General features: G+C 47.5%; 1 protein-coding gene across 1 annotated transcript in view; it reads left to right on the top strand.

The window, feature by feature from the left end:
• Positions 1 to 19666, top strand: part of LOC136327245 (myosin-13) — a 51427-nt gene that overhangs the window by 7195 nt on the left and 24566 nt on the right. Inside the window, exons 4-19 of the mRNA XM_066264244.1 lie at positions 200 to 356; positions 1333 to 1360; positions 1451 to 1562; positions 2572 to 2664; positions 6877 to 6940; positions 7032 to 7130; positions 7250 to 7353; positions 10176 to 10314; positions 13336 to 13454; positions 14158 to 14307; positions 14475 to 14645; positions 14987 to 15296; positions 17534 to 17607; positions 17727 to 17814; positions 18750 to 18867; positions 19217 to 19340. Coding sequence (XP_066120341.1) covers positions 200 to 356; positions 1333 to 1360; positions 1451 to 1562; positions 2572 to 2664; positions 6877 to 6940; positions 7032 to 7130; positions 7250 to 7353; positions 10176 to 10314; positions 13336 to 13454; positions 14158 to 14307; positions 14475 to 14645; positions 14987 to 15296; positions 17534 to 17607; positions 17727 to 17814; positions 18750 to 18867; positions 19217 to 19340 — 1950 coding nt within the window. The remainder of the gene's footprint in view (positions 1 to 199; positions 357 to 1332; positions 1361 to 1450; positions 1563 to 2571; positions 2665 to 6876; positions 6941 to 7031; positions 7131 to 7249; positions 7354 to 10175; positions 10315 to 13335; positions 13455 to 14157; positions 14308 to 14474; positions 14646 to 14986; positions 15297 to 17533; positions 17608 to 17726; positions 17815 to 18749; positions 18868 to 19216; positions 19341 to 19666) is intronic.

Below are 19666 nucleotides of genomic sequence, written 5' to 3'. Positions count from 1 at the left end.
AATTCGCTGGCAAACTGAGGCGTTTTGTGCAGCAGTGGGTTTTGGAGGGAGGGAGGCAACAAAATAAATGAAACTATTAAGCCTCACAAGAACCTCAGGCTTGGGTTCCTTCGATACAGTGCTTAGTTCCCTCACTCCATAATCCCAGCACTAGTTCATGAGGTGACTACTGACTGAGCAACCTTGTCATTTCCCGCAGACCTACTCGGGCCTGTTCTGTGTCACCGTCAACCCCTACAAGTGGCTGCCGGTGTACAACCCCGAGGTGGTGTCCGCCTACCGAGGCAAAAAGCGCCAGGAGGCCCCGCCCCACATCTTCTCCATCTCCGACAACGCCTATCAGTTCATGCTGACGGGTGAGCCATTTATCCCATCTATAGTTTTACAAACAATTCATAGTTCATGATGTGAGCCCTTCACAGGCCTCAGTCACTTGAATGGTGCAATGCTCGGTAACCTTAGCAGATTCAGGTGACCTCATAATGGAAAGCTAGGAGAGAGGCCATGACCAGTCGTGGTGTGTAGACTGAAGCCACATGGAGCCCAGCTTTATCTGGTGGAAGGAGGGACAGAAGGAGGCACCCTGCTCCCACTTCCAAAGAGCCCCCCAACGTGGGCACACCTGAGAGACTGTGCCAGCAGCCACTTAGGAGGAAGGCAAAGTTGGGCGAAGAGGCACAGCAATGTCCCTTCACCTTCTCCTCCCCAAACTCAGGCTGGTCTTTCTCTTCACTAAATTTCCAGAATGACTCGAGAAATTAAAGATGCGGTAATACTACCACACCACCAGGCCCAATATTCTTCCGTCTGCTCAGCTCTTACTTGACTTGGCTCAGCGCAGATATAAGTAGAAACACGTGTCTAGGATCAGACAGCACTTCAAAGTCATCTGTTATCATGTTGTCCAAACTTCTGTCGTTCCTAGCTCACATTCACAATCCTGGCCATTTCTGCATACCTAATATCTTTCTTCCTTCAAATGGACTAAAGTTATATCAGTTTTAAAGAGAATATCAATATCACTACTTGTAATAGTCTCCCGGGGCCGCTGAACAGAGCACTCCAGTCTGGGTAGTTTGCACAACAAGAAGATATTGGTTCATTTTGAGAACCGAGAGGGAGAAGCTGTTCCAAGACTGTCTGCAGCCTCCGGTGGTTCGCTGGCCATCTTGGGAAACCCGCACGAATTGTCTCAAGGGAGATCAGACCTAAATCATCACACCTCTAGTTCATGGCAAAGCCAGACTCTAACTACCTGCAACGTTGCCCCGTTTTTATCTTCCCTGTGTTTATGGTTCACTTACCGGACTTTGCTTCCTTCTGCATTTCCAGACCGAGACAACCAGTCTATTCTCATCACGTGAGTAACCTGGCGCTGGCACCATGATGGCGTGGACCCCTGAGCCGCCCCTGCCACTCCCCTTTCTCGTACTTACTTTTAAATCAACAGCGGAGAATCCGGTGCCGGGAAGACTGTGAATACCAAGCGTGTCATCCAGTACTTTGCAACAATTGCAGTTACTGGAGACAAGAAGAAAGAGCAGCAGCCAGGCAAAATGCAGGTGAGCGGCCTCCTACACCCAGAGGCTTGCTGAGTGGACGTCAGGCGTATGCAGGGCTTTGTGCTCGGCAGAGCTGCACGGTCCAGGCTTGCCCCAGCAGTGCCTGTCGGGCTCCACCTTGTGGACTCGGGCTCTTGCAAAAACTCCTTCAGTAACAGCCGAGTGACCTGGAGCAACTCAATACCCTCTTCTGGAGAAGGAGTGGTTTGGGCCAGTGGTTCTCAAACCCAGAGCACACATCAGAATCGCAGGAGGGCTTGCTGACAACCCATGGCTGAGACCCAGGCCCGGGATTTCAGACTGATATTTCTATCTCACATTTACAGTCCTGCTATTCTGCGTTTCTAACGTATTCCCACTGTCCAAGCTCTTGGTCCAGGGAGCAGACTTTGAGAATCACTGGGCTGGATGGCAGTTTCCAAACCTCTGGAACCAGACGATATGCAATCATGGGGGATGGAGGGTTAAGGGGAATTATCCTATTTTTTATAAGTAAATTTCTGAAGAATTATCCGCCTGAAATGCATTTTGCCCCTTAAAAAATTATCTTTGAGAATTGAGAATCACTGTTTCTATCATGTGATCTCTTGGGTCACTTTCATGGCTCACGTTCTGTTTAGACGCCTGAACCGAGACGTCTGTATTAGATGGGTCGTGATGCATGTAGTCACGGAGGTGTGTTTTCTAAGAATCCATGGTCTGTAGTGAAATGTTATCAGAGAGAAATCAGCTGGAGAAATCAAGATGGAGCTTGAAACCTGGTGTGGGAGAAGTCACTTCGATGCTGTGCAAAAGAGACCTTCTCTAGCGGTGGGGAGGGGGGCCTTTGAAGACTCCTTGGGTGGGACGGAACTGTAGGTAACTTCAAACATCTATGCCAGCCACCCGGCTGGCCTGGTCAGTCTCTCTCCCTAGACCCTGCCCAGAGCATCTACATTTTTGAGTCACTAAAGGGCTATTTCAGAAGACCTTCTATGTCCTCTCTTTTCTTCTCATTGTTCATTGTTAGGGGACCCTGGAGGATCAGATCATCAGCGCCAACCCCCTGCTGGAGGCCTTTGGCAACGCCAAGACCGTGAGGAATGACAACTCCTCGAGATTTGTAAGACCCAGTCCAATTTCCAACTATTGCCCAAACCAGGCCCTTTCTTCCAATGCTGGATATGAAAATAGTCACATAAACTAGAATGTCCCTGACCTTATTCTATCCCCAAGTGATTCAGATCAATGTACCCAACTGGGATATTCTCATATACATTGAAGCCAGTGTTGGCTTGTTCCAGGCAGAGGGAAGATTTGATGGTTCTTCGCTAACTAGTCAATATCATCTTTGAAGTCACAGTGACTCAAATCCCACATGTGGAGAGCAATTCTTTTATGCTAACCAGTAGCGTTTCTCAGTGAAAACATGATGAAATACAGAAATCTACTGAGCAATATCCATTGACTTTGTAGCCTCAGAAACCTCAGTATGAATTAAGTTAGCAGATTAAACTCTACCAAGTCAGGAGACATTGGGGGTAGGAAAAACCTCTTAAAAACAAATGAGCTCAAAAATAGGAACTGAGGTGATAATGAAGATATTGAAGGGTATGTTCTTCAATACCATCAACAGTTCACTTAAGATGAGCTCAACCAAAGAGGTATTTATTTCCACGAGGTAGGGGGAGACGGACAGGCAGCCCTCTACCTAATTTCATGGGCTAGTGGAGCAGGAATGTTAAGGTGAAGCCTTTACTTGCGCCTATAGTTGCAAAAGTACATCAAACTTCACACACGTCAATAGCGGGACGATCTCAAGCCCGCATGTTCTTGCTACCTCTACAAGATAGAATCCTATTTGATGAGAAAGTAGATGAATGAATTTCAGACTGTGGCTCCAAGCCCTCACTTTTCTTTCCCGTGGTCCTCTGTGCATCGCCTGTGTACACGTCTGTCTCCCCAGTGCACACTTAAACTTCCTGGGCCCATGGACACATGTGACCCAGCACAGACAGGTTACACATACTCGGACCAAGTTAGTTGTTCTGCTGATCTGGTGCCAGCTTCAAGTGGAGACAATGCTTTCAGGCACTCCCTGCTCTCACTCCCGTTTATCTTGTCCACAGGCCTGTCCTTGTGGCCTTGTCCCAGAAGCCACGGTGGTTTGGTTATTCTGTTTACCTTTCACCCTTCAAACAAACATGTGCAGACATGAAGTGCCATCACCTTCCCTTAAGCAGATAAAAACGCTGAAAATCCAACACTCTTCATTCACACCCACCTCCACTGACCTCTCACTAATTCATCTTAAGCATCATTCAGAAAATATTGAGAATATTCTTGAGTACTAACTCCATGCCAGACTCTGGGAAACAGGGAAGGAAACACTTTTGCCCTCAAATTTGCTCACGGTGGGAGAGAGACCACTCAAGCAAGTAAGAAAAGAAGCAAATACATGCATACACACACACATGCAAAAAAATTTACCTCTTGCTCCTCGAAAAGGGGAGAACTCAGACTCTGAGTGAGTCTCTTGGGAGCCAGAGAGCCCGGCCTGAGCCCGGTCGATAAGTTTGCCTACAGCAAGTAGTAAGGAAACTGAGGCAAGAAATCTCAGAATTAGCAGCCAGAGGCAAAAAAGAAGTCAGACAGATGGTGCAACCAGGCTGTCGGAAATGTTAGAAAGAGTTTGAAAATTTAACCAAGGATGCAGAAGACTCAGAAAATTATAAAACCCCAAAGGAAAAAGTTGGAGAAAAGACAAATAAGTAGAAGCACAGACTGTGTTCATGAATGGGAAGAATTAACATCATTAAAATGCCCACACCGCCTGACCAGGCAGTGGAGCAGTGGATAGAGTGTCGGACTGGGATGCGGAGGACCCAGGTTCGAAACCCCAAGGTCGCCAACTTGAGAGCGGGCTCATCTGGTTTGAGCAAAGCTCACCAGCTTGGACCCAAGGTCACTGGCTTGAGCAAGGGGTTACTCGGTCTGCTGTAGTCCCATGGTCAAGGCACATATGAGAAAGCAATCAATGAACAACTAAGGTGTCACGATGAAAAACTGATGACTGATGCTTCTCATCTCTCTCCGTTCATGTCTGTCTGTCCCTATCTATCCCTCTCTCTTTCTCTCTCTCTGTCACTGTAAAAAAAAAAAAATGTCCACACTACCCAAAGAAATCTACAGATTCAATGCAATTTCTATTGAGATACCAATGATGTATTTTACAGAACTAGAACAAATATCCCAAAATGTATATGGAACCACAAAAGACCCTGAATAGCCTCAGCAATCTTGAGGAAGAAGAAGAAAGTTGGAAGAATCACACTACCTGATATCAAACTATAACTACAAGGCCATAGTAATCAAAACAGCATGATACTGGCATAAAAACAGACATGTAGATCAATGGAATACAATGGATACCCCAGAATCAACCAATGCCTGTATGGCCAATTCACATTTGACAAAGGAGGTAAAACATTCAATGGGGTAAAGACAGCCTATTCCATAAGTAGTGTTGGGAAAATAGGATAGACATATGAAAAAAAAAAATGAAACTAGAGTACCTTATTATACCATTCACAAGAATAAACTCTAAGTGGATTAAAAACTTAAATATTAGTCTTAAAATCCCAGAAGTGAAACATAGGCAATAAAATCTCAGACATTTGTCACAGCAGCATTTTTTTTCTGATACATCTCCTCAAGCAAGGGAAACAAACAAAAATAAAGAAAGAAAGAAATGAGACTACATTAAACTAACATGTTATTACACAGCAAACTACCAACAAAATGAAAAGACAACCCAGTGAATGGGAGAACATATTTGCCAATGATACATTTGGTAAGGGGTTAATATCCAGAATGTATAAAGAACTTATACAACCTAACATCAATAAAACAAATGATTCAATTTAAAAAATGGGCAAAGGACTTTAATGATAGATACATCTCCAAAGAGGACATATTGATGGCCAACAGACATGAAAAGATCATCAGAGACATGCAAATTAAAATCACTATGAGATATCACCTCACACCTGTCAGAAGGGCTATCATCAATAAATCAACAGAAAGAAAACAGTAATTGGCCAGATAGGTGTGGCTTGATTTCTAGGGTCTCTATTGTATTCCATTGACCTACATATCTGTTTTTATGTCAGTACCATGTTGTTTTGATTACTATGGCCTTGTAGTATAGTTTGATATCAGGTAGTGTGATTCCTTCGATTTTCTTCTTCTTTCTCAAGATTCCTGAGGCTATTCAGGGTCTTTTGTGGTTCCATATAAATTTTGGTTGAAGAAAAGGGAACTCTCGTGCACTGTTGATGGGAATGCAGACTGGTGCAGCCACTGTGGAAAACAGTATGGAGTTACCTCACAAAAAGGAACAACAGAACTGCCTAATGACCTAGGGGTTCCACTTCCGGAAACATATCTGAAGAAACCCAAAACATTAATTTAAGGAATATATGCACGCTTATGGTCATTGCAGCATTATTTACAACAGCCAACATCTGGAAGCAGCCCAAGTGCCTATCAGTAGATGAGTGGATAAAAAAAAGCTGTGGTAGAATGGAGAATGACACAGCCATAAAAAAGAAGGAAATATTACCTTGTGTGAACAGCATGATGGACCTGGAGGTTACTGTGCTAAGTAAGATAGGGCAGTCAGAGAGAGACAAATACCAAGTAATTTCACTGATATGTGGAATCTAATCACAAAACAGACAAAATAGAAACAGACTCATAGAGACAGAGAACAGACTGATATCTAAGCAAACACACACACACACACACACACACACTCCTAGACAGACAACAGCATGATAATGACCGAAGGGAATGGGGGTGGGAGCTGTTAGAAGAGATTGAAGGGGACTGAATGGTGACAGAGACTTGACTTTGAGCGGTGAACACACAATACTATAAAGATGATGTATTTATAGGGTTATTTACTTGAAACCTATATCATCTTATTAACGAATGTCACCCCAGTAAATTTAATAACAAGTGAAAATAAAGAGTTTGAGAATCCAGGTACATAAGAGAGGACCAACCAGGGAAATGGGCTGCAGTGAGGTGGTCCCCAGCAGAGGGCTGGAGAGGGGGTCCTCCGGACCCCCTGAGCTGTAGGTGCAGGGCCAGCCTGTGATGGAGCTCCCAGAGTCCTGGCTTCCCCAGCTTGGGGACTGTGGGTGCCAGGCAAGCAGAGTGAAAGGGGGTCCTCCTGCTTCTGCCATTGCTTATTCCCTGGCTCTGCACGCCCACCCGCAGTAGCACATAAATACAATGACCGTGGTGTCTGTCACCTGCCGTTGGACAGGGCAAGTTCATCCGGATTCACTTTGGAGCCACAGGAAAGCTGGCATCGGCGGACATTGAGACCTGTGAGTCCAAACACTCCATTGGGTCCCTTGGTATTTGGCCACAAGGACATCTCTCGGGAACCTGAAATTACATCATTGTTTGTCACCTTAGATCTCTTAGAGAAATCCAGAGTGACGTTTCAGCTATCCAGTGAGAGAAGCTATCACATTTTTTACCAAATCATGTCGAACAAGAAGCCAGAACTAATCGGTAAGTTCTTAGAAAACTGTTCTCATCTTTCAAATCAGTTGTGTTAAAAAATAAAACACACAAAAAACAGCAGAGGAAGTTGTGCATGAGACACTAAAGGGGGTCTTTGTGTCTCGCAGACCTGCTTCTGATCTCGACCAATCCCTTTGATTTCCCCTACGTGAGCCAAGGCGAGGTGACCGTGGCCAGCATCGATGACAGTGAAGAACTGTTGGCGACAGATGTAAGCATGGTGTTCACTTCTTTATTCAAGCGGAGGATGATTGTGTTTACAAACGAGGAGGCACCCCAGAGATCCAGTGAGACAGCCGGGGTCCAGGGCTCCTGAGCGGTGATACCCAAGAGCTCAGAGAAAGAACGAGGACTAGGACGGCGCCCCGCCCCACGCCGCCCCTCCGCGGGGGACTCCGCAGTGGGAGCGCAGGAAGTTCTCCAAAACGGGTCTTCAGTTCCCTTCTCGAGCATTTTAGAGTAAATTTGCATGTGCCAGGTGTTTAAAGGGTTGCTTGGGAGTTTTCGGGTTACAAAACCATCCACCTGGTTCTTGAAGACAATTTAGAGAATGCAGGAAAGTATAAACCAGGAAACAAACAAACAAACAAGCACCGCAGTCTGGAGCAGCGAGTCCCTTCCTCTTTGCTGCCACATCCGTGAGTTCGTGTCAGGCACCCACCTCCTCGGCAGGCCTGTCAGGCGTCCAGCCTTGAGCCTGGCGGGGTCCCTACAGGGTAACTGTCATAACAATAACTCAATTCATCGAGCACCTGCGTGCTCCAGGAACAGAGGTACGAACCTTTGATGGCATGGTCTCCTTTCAGCCTCAGAAACCCTTCTGGGGTAGGGACCCCTATGACCCCCATTTTACAAAGGTGGAAACGAAACCTTAGGGGGGAAATGCATAATTTGCTTGAAGACACAGTTTGTACAGGACAGAGAAAGTGTTTGTGCCCACATCTGCTCACTGACAGGATTTGCATTTCTAACTATATAGAGCACACCATCTCTGAGCTAGTCCTCTCCGCCCGGGCTGGCCCTGCCCGCGCGGCAGCGCTAAGACCTGCGGAAAGGGTGGCGGTCTCGTCCAACGTCCTAGGGGCATTGGCTAGTGCCCAGCTTCTGGCCCTTCGTTGTGTGACATTTCCAGATGATGCTAATTCCTTTAAAGCAAGTAGAAAATGGTCGTGATCAAACAAACTTCAGTTCACTTCAGTCTAACCATGACAAACTCCCACTGGGTTTCCCCAGCCTTTACCAACTGATGGTACGGGAAGCGCAGGTGAGTGACAGACGCAAGGCCTGCCACCCCTGAGAAAGGGGCTCCCACATAAGTCTAAAGGTCTCAGAGGGTTTCAGGTCCTCCCTGGAGACCCCCTGCTCTCAGGGGCCGCGATGATTTCCCCTCCCAGGGGCCTTCCCCGGAGCGAGGGGGGCCTTCTCCTAAGCCAGCAGTCCCCCCAGGTAGTGCTGTTTTCACTTGGTTCCTTTGAATTTCGTGCAAGTTCTTTCTCTTTTAACCTACAGGGACCCCTCCCTAGGACACAGATATGCATCTGCAGGGGTGGGATGTGGATTCACCGTGGTCCTGGTGGTGGTAGGGGTCATCATGGCCTCGGAATCTCTGCTCCCCTTAGTCACCTCCTGATGTGAGCTCTTTCTTCACCAAAAGGGGGTGCCCTGCCAAGAGTATCTCATGTCCCAGTGCCGTCTTGCTGACCCTGACCTCCTGGGTCTGTCCCACCTGCTCACCAGACGTGTCCAGACGTGTTTCAGCTCCAACAGTGGCCATTGATTAGGCTCAGCCTGCAAACCTGCTGTATATAAACAACATGTCTAACCCAGAAAGGATTTTCTAGTTTAAATCCTTGTAGTAGAAGATGGGTCCAGTGGTGATAAAACCACGTAGCAGCTGCTGTAAGCTTTGAGGTGCCCCAATGCCATCTCCAGGCCTGGTCTTACCCCATCCCACCTGTGTGCCTTGGGGCAGATGCCTTCCCCTTCTGACAACTTCTATTCTGCACCTGGAAACTGAGAAAAACCTGTACACCTGTAAGGTTTTCCCAGGGGCTTAAGGAGATGGCAGGTGTGTGGTCCCTAACACCACGCCGAATACTCTCAGGGGCTTTGCGAAAGTTAGTTCTTTGTCGTTTGAAAAAGGGTGATGTTTTCTTTGCTCATTAGCCCTTCCAGTTCTAAATGTGCTATGCTGCTACACCGTCTTTATTCTGAACAGTACTGCATTTCCTGGATTACAATGCCCAGGTCTCGAGCCGTTGGACACTATTTCTTAGACACCTATCTATAAGGCTTCCTTCTCCCCGTACTTCCCAATGGCTCCCAATGGCTCCCAATGGCCTCATCTAGAAAATAGTCCCCCCAAATCTAAGTACAGTAGGAAAGAATTAAGAATCAGTCTTCGTCAAACAAAAGGAAAGTTATTCACATTTCCTTCCAGTTCTCTCCACCTGCCCACGCAAACATGTCACGTTAAAGAAATATTGTGGGCCCTGGCTGGTTGGCTCAGCGGTAGAGCGTTGGCCTGGAGTGCGGGGGACCCGGGTTCGATTCCCGGCCAGGGCACACAGGAGAAGCGCCCATTTACTTCTCCACCCCCCCTCCCCCTCCTTCCTCTCTGTCTCCTCTTCCCCTCCCGCAGCCAAAGCTCCATTGGAGCAAAGATGGCCCGAGCACTGGGGATGGCTCTGTGGCCTCTGCCCCAGGCGCTAGAGTGGCTCTGGTCGCGGCAGAGCGACGCCCCCTGGTGGGCAGAGCGTCGCCCTTGGTGGGCGTGCCGGGTGGATCCCGGTCGGGCGCATGCGGGAGTCTGTCTGACTGTCTCTCCCCGTTTCCAGCTTCAGAAAAATACAAAAAAAAAAAAAGAAAGAAATATTGTGAACCTCAGACTTCCGACACCCCGGCTGTCATCCACTCATCTGGGCAAATCCTCTGTCACATGCTATACAGAAAGTTGGAGAGCTTTGCCAGGGAGGAGGGGCCTTCGGATCCCCGAGTCCTTCGGTGACGGCTGGCCTTTTCTCTCATTCCCAGAACGCCATCGACATCCTGGGCTTCAGCGCTGAGGAGAAAGTGGGGATCTACAAGCTGACGGGCGCCGTGATGCACTACGGGAACATGAAGTTCAAGCAGAAGCAGCGGGAGGAGCAGGCCGAGCCCGACGGCACCGAAGGTGAGGGCACCCTGGGGCGGGGCGGGCCTGGGATGTGACTCTCCGCCTGTGTTCACGTGGGAGATAAACTTTGCGTTCATCCCAAGAGCGGCTGGTCCAAAATGATACCAACTGAATTTCAGTTGTCCAGAGCTCATGGTCTGCACACTGGGGAGGTTGATGCACTCGGTCAAAGAGCCCTCTAGTAGCGAATCCTTGAACAACAAAAAGCATCGTTCCCATAAATGCTCTCTCTCCACCCTGCCATCTGTCACCGTCACAGCTGATGTGTCATTTTAAGGTTCAGTGAACTTCATTTTCCTCTGTGCATATCATTACTAAATACTCAGAATACTTTACTAGTCACCCGCCCCTAAAACAAAGCCTTGGGTAAGGGGGCAGCTAGGTTCCAGGCTCCCCTCACTTTCTCTTCTGCTCTGACAGCTGTTGAACTTGGCCCTGAACAAGAGACTGGTGTGCAGATCTTCCTGCCCCTGACTTCCATAGGGATAATCTCACCCTTCCCCTCGGCCTCATGGCCAGGAGACTTGGATGTAGAGCTGGAGGGCAGTGGGCGGGGCTGACGGCAGCAGAACACGCCTACCAGATGCCCCGCCCCTGCGGCCTCGTGTCTCTGGTGCTGCGTTCTGTGAGACGCAGTGGGTAGTGGACCCTGGATGATAGAAGGAAACAATAGCTTTGAATTAAAGTCCAAGAATGTGTGTGTGTGTGTGTGTGTGTGTGTGTGTGTGTGTGTACATACCTGGAGCAGACCATAGATAGATAGATAGATAGATAGATAGATAGATATAGATATATGGATAGATATATAGACATATGACTTTATCACTGCCCATAAAGGGCCCACATGATTAGATTAGGTTTGCTCAAGAAAATCCCAAACCTAAGTCAGCTGATTAGTGACCTCATCACAGGAATAATATCCTATCACATTCACAGGTTTCACCCACAGGCAAACAGAAGGGGTTATATGTGGAATGTACACTAGGGGACGTACATCTCGGGCACCATCTTGGAACCTTGCCTATCACCACAGTGCATGTGCTGCTAGGTAACAGGAGAGAGGCTCGGAGTGTCAGCGCATGAAGCACTGCTGACCAGTGTAGTCAGGGAGGCTTCCTGGGGGGACGGGGGCACTGACACGGACTTGGAAGGGTTCTGAACGGTGAGGGTGAGAAGGCAATCTAGTCAGAAGGGACATCGTGAACAAGGTGGCCCAGGAAGGAGTGTGCTGAGGACTGAGGAGTAGAGAGTGGTCCACCACAGCTACAGAAGAGGACACATGTAGTGGATGTGTAAGAGATAGGAATAAAAAGAGATCATTGTGGCATCAATTCGAGAAGGCGCTGGGTGCCAGGACATACTTTGGAATGCATGTGCTAAGCACCCAGAGCCATGGATGCTCCACACAGCAGAGGTCATATGTGTGACCACCTGGAATTAATTTGTAGGCATTCAATCTCACCCACAGTATGGAACCTTGAAAAAAAAATGTGTCGGACTCCTTAGCAAGAGCAGACCATATCAATCATGGTGGGGTCCCAGCTCTCTTCCAACCCTGGTAGCCACATGCTCAGTGTTCGGGATCAGAAAGAGCCTGGCCAAGGGGAAGGGTGGAGGGTTGTGAGAGGGACCTTAGCTCCTCTGATTAATGCCTACCAGTCCAGTTCCCGTTCACCAGGTAGTGATCACTATGCACAGGCCTGCTTCACAACAACCCAACCGATCGGGCACCGTCACACTCCCCCAGTTTACAGATGACAGAACTGAGGCATCAGGAAGCACAAACAAAATTTGAACCCAGGCAGACTGACTCTAGATAGAGCCCAGGCTCTGTCACCATACTATTCTACAACTCTCAGGAACAACGGACATGCGGGTATGTTGAAGGTGAAGCGAGCTGGATTTGGTGTCTGTCCGAATACCGGCCTGTCGGAAGTGAGAAGGGAGGATGCAGTCACCGCAAGCTTTCAAGGTTAAGTGACCAGAAGGCTAACGGTACCATCCACCAAAACAGACACAGCAGGAACAAAGGACAGGCTGAGCAAGGAGTGCAGCGTGCTTTGGCCTCTTATTAAGGACTTAACAAAGTTGCCTTGGATTTGTATTAACTTGTCTCCCTAACCAGCAATGAGGTGATGATCTTAACCAAGGAGGAGCTGTCCCTGGGGACAGCATTGCTCTACTTCTCGATGACCAGAATGCCAGGAGCCAGGTTCATCCCAAAGTTAACTGAATTCCCAAGGGACTATAAATTGCCAGTAGTCAACTAGTTCTGACCATCTCCAAACACGTAAAGACTGGATCAAAGTTTCACACTTCTCTCTCTTCTATTAGTACAGCGTCTTGCACACATTAGAAAGGTACTTGATCGTTTCTTGTAATATCAGACGCCAATAACACTATAACTGTACTTTTAAATAAAATTTAAATATATATCAGTAGATCATGATCGACCCATAAAGATTGTATCTAGAGGCAAAATGAAAAAAATTTTTTCAACCTGGAGCCTTAGACTATGGAACTGAAGCCTCTTTGGACCAGTATTGGCCTGGTGCACATAGGAGAACATATAAACATCAAGAAGGACTGTAGTGCCTGACCAGGCGGTGGCGCAGTGGATAGAGCGTCGGACTGGGATACAGAGGAACCAGGTTTGAGACCCCGAGGTCGCCAGCTTGAGCACGGGCTCATCTGGTTTGAGCAAAGCTCACCAGCTTGGACCCAAGGTCGCTGGCTCGAGCAAGGGGTTACTCGGTCTGCTGAAGACCCGTGGTCAAGACACATATGAGAAGGCAATCAATGAACAACGAAGGTCTCACAACGAAAAACTGATGATTGATGCTTCTCATCTCTCTCCATTCCTGTCTGTCTGTCCCTGTCTATCCTTCTCTCTGACTCTCTCTCTGTCCTTGTGAAAAAAAAAGGACTGTAGAGGTCACTTGTGGGAGGATGCAGGGGCTAACTGGACACTTTAGCAGCTGCTGCTTCTGCGTGACACCATCTCCCCTCTTCCTTCAGTGGCCGACAAAGCCGGCTACCTGATGGGCCTGAACTCTGCAGAAATGCTGAAAGGCCTGTGCTGTCCACGGGTGAAGGTTGGGAACGAGTACGTCACCAAAGGGCAGAATGTCCAGCAGGTAATGGAGCTGCGCTGAATCCAGATGACTCGAGTGTTTTGCTATTTTAACCTTGATCTTCAAGTTGTTCTGGTTGCAGGTATCAGAAGTGCATAGGAAACTGGCCTCTTCCACAGCAAGAGGGAATTCATTCTTAGGCTTCGGGGTAAATTAGGGGAACAAGTCAAGGGCGCCCTCTGGTTGTCACAGAGCCTGGAGCCAAGATTTGAAGAGCCCTCTCTCTAGCTGCTTTTCTGGGACCCCTTGAAATGTCATTACTCTTTGTTTCTGTTGTGTCCTCACTGGGCAGACAGGTTTTCCCCACATTTCCTGCCCACGGCTACCCCATGACTCCCAACTTTCTATCTCCATAGTTTCAGTCTCACCCTGAGACTGACACCAGTGTCTTTTTATTCCAATTCCAAATTCCCAGGAGAGACATTCTTTTTGGCCCAACTTGGATCAAATATTCACCCCTGACTCAATTAAGTGTAGCTGGGAGGCTAAAGTGACATCTATAACATGATGTGGTTCTCATAAAAGGGGAAATGTGACAAGCTGGACATAAGCCTTGAGTAATATTTAATATTAGGTTAAACTATATGAAATTGTCAATTTCCAACTGCTTGATTTCTTTAAGACGTCATCTTCATGTGTTTCAACTTAATATAGCCATAAAAACAAAACACTAACTTGAGGGTTGAGTAGGTGATCCTTCCTCAAGGTGATCAACTCCGTGGGCGCGCTGGCCAAAGGCGTCTACGAGAAGATGTTCCTGTGGATGGTCACCCGCATCAACCAGCAGCTGGACACCAAGCAGCCCAGGCAGTACTTCATCGGGGTCTTGGACATCGCGGGTTTTGAGATCTTTGATGTGAGTAGTTTGGGTAAATGACTGGCCTCAAAAAAAAAAAACAAAAACAAACAAACAAACAAAAAAAAAAACAAACAAAAAAACCCCCTTCTGCATAGTGTCTGCTTTGCTGAATCCACACTGAAATCCCCCAGCTCACTCAAACGGCTCTTGTTTGAAACACCCAGTACAACAGCCTGGAGCAGCTGTGCATCAACTTCACCAACGAGAAGCTGCAACAGTTTTTCAACCACCACATGTTCGTGCTGGAGCAGGAGGAGTACAAGAAGGAAGGCATCGACTGGGAGTTCATCGACTTCGGGATGGACCTGGCCGCCTGCATTGAGCTCATCGAGAAGGTAGAGAGATACATGCTACTCCCCAGGCAGGGGTCGTCAAACTTTTTATAAAAACCGCCCAGTTTTGCAGTGCTGGTCAACCTGGTCCCTACCGTGCAACCAAACAGTGCCGCGATTGGCCCATCATGAAAGTTGGACCGCCCACTAGTGGGCGGTAGGGACCAGGTCTACCAGCACTGCAAAAGTGGGTGGTTTTTATAAAAAGTTTGACGACCCCTGCCGGGAAGCTCTTCTTTTATTGGGACCATTACTAGAAGTTGTCTTTGGCTCCTGCAGATAGTAGAGTCACTGGGATATACTAGGATTAAGCACTGAGGTATAGCCTGTTATGTTTCTTATAGCCGATGGGCATCTTCTCCATCCTGGAGGAGGAGTGCATGTTCCCCAAGGCCACGGACACCTCCTTCAAGAACAAGCTGTATGACCAGCACCTGGGCAAGTCCAACAACTTCCAGAAGCCCAAGGTCGTCAAGGGCAAGGCGGAGGCCCACTTCTCCCTGGTGCACTACGCGGGCACCGTGGACTACAACATTGCCGGCTGGCTTGACAAGAACAAGGACCCCCTAAACGAGACGGTGGTCGGGCTGTACCAGAAGTCCTCACTGAAGCTGCTGTCCTTTCTCTTCTCCAACTATGCTGGTGCAGAAGCAGGTAAAATTCTTTTTTATATATATTTTTTCTTAACCTGTGGAAATCTCTGCTCAATTATTCATAACCATGCAGCTTATAAAGAATCAATAGTCTCACATAGCTTCAGCCTGAGCTTGCTTTCTTTGTGTCCAATCTCCATTTTTCATTCTCTGATTCTTCTTCTTTAAGGGACTGAGTTCTAAGGAGCTAAACAAAACCACTCTGTGGACATGATGGCCAATACCACATTCTTCCACAATAGTTGGGGTTTTTTTTATTGAGATACAATTCAAATACTATAAAATTCATCTTTTAAAAAATTTAGTGGTTTTTTTACATATTGACAGGGTTGTAAAACCATCACCGTGATGGAAGTCAAGGACATGTCTATCACCTTTGTAACCCATTAGCGATCACGTCCCACTCCCTCTCCTTACCCCCCCGACCCTAACAACTAATCCCCTTTCTGTCTCTATGGATTTGTCTATTCTGGACATTTTATATAAATGAAACCATATACCAGGGGTCCCCAAACTACGGCCACGGGCCACATGCAGCCCCCTGAGGCCATTTATCTTGCTCCCGCCGCACTTCCAGAAGGGGCACCTCTTTCATTGTTGGTCAGTGAGAGGAGCATAGTTCCCGTTGAAATACTGGCCAGTTTGTTGATTTAAATTTACTTGTTCTTTATTTTAAATATTGTATTTGTTCCTGTTTTGTTTTTTTACTTTAAAATAAGATATGTGCAGTGTGCATAGGGATTTGTTCATAGGTTTTTTTTATAGTCCAGCCCTCCAATGGTCTGAGGGACAATGAACTGGCCCCCTGTGTAAAAGTTTGGGGACCCCTGCCATATTCTATAAGGTCTTTTGTGTCCAGCTTCTCTCATGTAGCCTAATGTGTTCAAGGTTTGTTCACGTTGTCTTGCGTGTAAGTACTTCACTCCTTTTTAAATTAATGAATAATATCCCATCGACTCATGAACTGATGGACATTTGGGTTGTCTCCACTCCTTGGCTGTTGTGTGTAATGTGCCCATGACTAGCTGTATACAAGTTTCTATGTGGAAATACATCATCAGCTCTCCGGGTGTCTCCCTAGGAGTGGAATCACTGAGTCATATGGTAACTCTATGTTTGATTTGCTTGAGAAACTTCTAGACTGTTTCCAAAGTGGCTGTGTAAGCCAGTGTCACTTTTTAAGGCTATGCATATACATGTGTGTGTGTGTGTGTGTGTGTGTGTGTGTATATATATATATATTCAAATAATGGGCAAAAGAGGGTTTAAAAGCCATGAGTTGCCTTAAATACCTAAATTTGACAAATGTATGTTTTTTGTTTGAAAATAGATGCAATATAATCAGTCATTCTATAATTAGGCCATTTTTAAATGTTAATCTCTAATGTACATTGAGTGGTAGAATATGAAAAATGGGCACAAGTTTAAACTTGAACAATTAACGCCATCTTATTTTAGGCTAAACAGGGTTCCCTGTAACTGCATCGCATAACCTCACTTAGAGATAACATCGTGACTCTGAATCTAAGGTCCTAAGTGCGTGTGATCTGGGGAGGTGACTGTCCTGCCTCTCTTCCTCCTGCCCCCACAGAACTCATGCTGGACCCTGGGACAGGAGAGCGGAGGGGGAGGCACACAGGGGAAGCTTTACAGCATGACCTTTCCCCCAGGATTGCACCGTGATTAGCTTATCAGAGGCTAACTTTGAAACGGGGCCATTCAGAAAAAGTAGACCCAATATCACTGGCTCCAAATTAAGTTTCCTTTTTGGTTTTAGAAAAGAAAAAAGGAAAAAACAATAAAACTACCTGTAAAATATTCTTGGGAATCTTCAGTTATCATACTCTCGTTACTTCTTCATTGAGGTAAGCAGGGACTCACACACCAAAGAAGATTACCTCATGAAAGAGACTTCCGTCCTCAAGAGGGACGTCTCACTCTGGCCGAACACCTGGTTGAAGCTCATGTCTGATTCCTAAAGGAGAAGGTTCCTCTTGGACACCGAGAATCCATGTTATAATCTCAGTTAAAGGCCGCCTGCATCCCACCCTGTCCCTTTCCCACAGTGCTGAAGATGTGCAGCCCTAAATCCAAGTCGTTTGGAGGCACATTAAAGAAGCAAACACACAAATAGCAACCCTCAAGTCTCTTAGGTCAAAAGAAAAGCAAACCGCGCAGGGCTGGGCAGAGGCGGCGTCCGCAGCGCTGCACCTGACACTTCTCCGTGTCTGTCGCCAGGTGACTCCGGGGGAAGCAAGAAAGGCACGAAGAAGAAGGGCTCCTCCTTCCAGACCGTGTCCGCTGTGTTTCGGGTCTGTGTGTTGGCAGCTTCCATGTCTGATTATTATTATTATTATTATTATTATTATTTACCCAGGGAAATAACATTCACTGATGTAATGTAATGTGCGTATTCTGGTTTGCATTACAGGAAAATTTAAACAAATTGATGACTAACTTAAGGAGCACTCACCCCCACTTTGTACGATGTCTGATCCCCAATGAGACCAAGACTCCAGGTGAGCGTGAGTCCATCAGAACAGGACTCCCTGAAATGCAAGCAGAACTCTGTGGGTGTGCGAGCACATGTGGGCATGTGTGCAGGTCTGTGTGTGTCCACATGCATGTGTGTGCTTCCCTGAGGAACGATTTCTAGTCATTGTCACTTCTCTAGGCAGTCTACAAAATAGAGCTGTCAGAGTTAGCAAACAGAAATACCAGACGCCTCGCTCAATTTAATTCAGATAGACAATAAAAAAAGAATGTCTTCATATAAGTATGACTCATGCAATATTTGGGATATACTTACACTAAAAAAATTATTTACTGCTTATCTGAAATTCAAAATCAACTGGGCATCTTGTGTAGCTTTATGGCACTCTGACAATGAAATCATATTCGAAGTATTGTATATACATACACAGACATGTTAAACCCACAACTTTCACAGTGTTCTTAAAGGTCTCGGTGGGTCCCTTTCCCTCAAAGTGAAGAACCACTTGAGCCGGTAAATAATTATCTTAGATATGCCATACAAAAACAGCATCAATAGCAACTGTTTTCTAAGCCTACACTCTATGCCAGCCACTTAATAAATATTATCTCTACCGCTTACAACAGTTTTCTGCAAGGTAAGTGTACTGATCTCACAGATGAGAAAGCTGAGAATGAGACCACGTGTATAGGGAACACCGGGAGGTCCAGTAGACCTCTAACCACCACCCAATCTTGGATGCACAAATATTTTTATAGCCTAGCTGTGCTTCAGGGTGTTTGTCACAAAGAGAAGAACTGTCACCAGAGCCATGGCTACAGGTAGCTCACTCTCCACCCTAGCGCTGGCACCAACCCTTTCTCCTCAAGTCTGGGTGTGTCAGGGTGTCTCACGGTGCTCAGACCACCGAAGGAAACTATGAGAAAGCCGCCAGCCTGCCTGCGGGCCCTCTCTCCGCAGGCGTGATGGACCACCACCTGGTCATGCACCAGCTGCGCTGCAACGGGGTGCTGGAGGGCATCCGCATCTGCAGGAAGGGCTTCCCCAGCCGGATCCTCTATGCGGACTTCAAGCAGAGGTTGGTAGTCTCGTCTTGGCCTCTCTCTTTTTTGAGGACAGCTTTTGCATTGCCCTAAGGTACCCCTGGGGCTTGAGGTATGGTGGGGTCACAGGCCTAAGGCTCAGCCTCTCTGGGAGTCTGTCTTCCTTCAGCTTCCCACTCCCATCCCAAGAACAAGCGACACCCCCTCCTCCCTCCCGTCCCAGCCGGATCCCTGGGAACGCGGAGGGCGTGGCCTCGCTGCTCTCCAAGGGCTCTGAGGCCCCCCAGCCTGAGCAGTGGGGTGCGGGGTGCAGCCTCCCCCCAGGGGCGGGGCCTTCTTCCCCTGAGACCACTCACACCCGGCGGCCACGCCCTCCCTCCTCAGATACCGGATCCTCAATGCCAGCGCCATTCCCGAAGGGCAGTTCATCGACAGTAAAAACGCGTCTGAGAAGCTTCTGAGCTCCATTGACGTGGACCGGGAGCAGTTCCGGTTCGGCCACACCAAGGTGAGAGCAGGTGGAGCGGGGACGGTCGCACCAGCTTCCTGCCTGCCTGGGCGACCACAGCCCTCTCTGCTGGTCAGCTGCGCGGAGGAGAGGGGTCTCCCCGTCTGGTCGACCTGACTACCCCTAGTCTAGTAGCCCGGCTGGAGGGAGCCCTGGCTGGGTGCGGAGCGCTGTCCTCGCGCTGGTTCTGGAGAGTCTAGAGCAGCGGTTCTCAACCTGTGGGTCGCCTAAAGCCATCGGAAAATACATAATGCATATCAGGTATTCCGAATCATAACTGTAGCAAAATTACAGTTATGAAGTAGCCACCAAAATTATTTTTTGGT

Source organism: Saccopteryx bilineata, chromosome 2 (genome assembly GCF_036850765.1).
Source record: "Saccopteryx bilineata isolate mSacBil1 chromosome 2, mSacBil1_pri_phased_curated, whole genome shotgun sequence".
NCBI classification, from domain to species: Eukaryota; Metazoa; Chordata; class Mammalia; order Chiroptera; family Emballonuridae; genus Saccopteryx; species Saccopteryx bilineata.
Note: the sequence above shows the minus strand (reverse complement) of the source record. Positions and strands in the feature narration are given on the sequence as shown.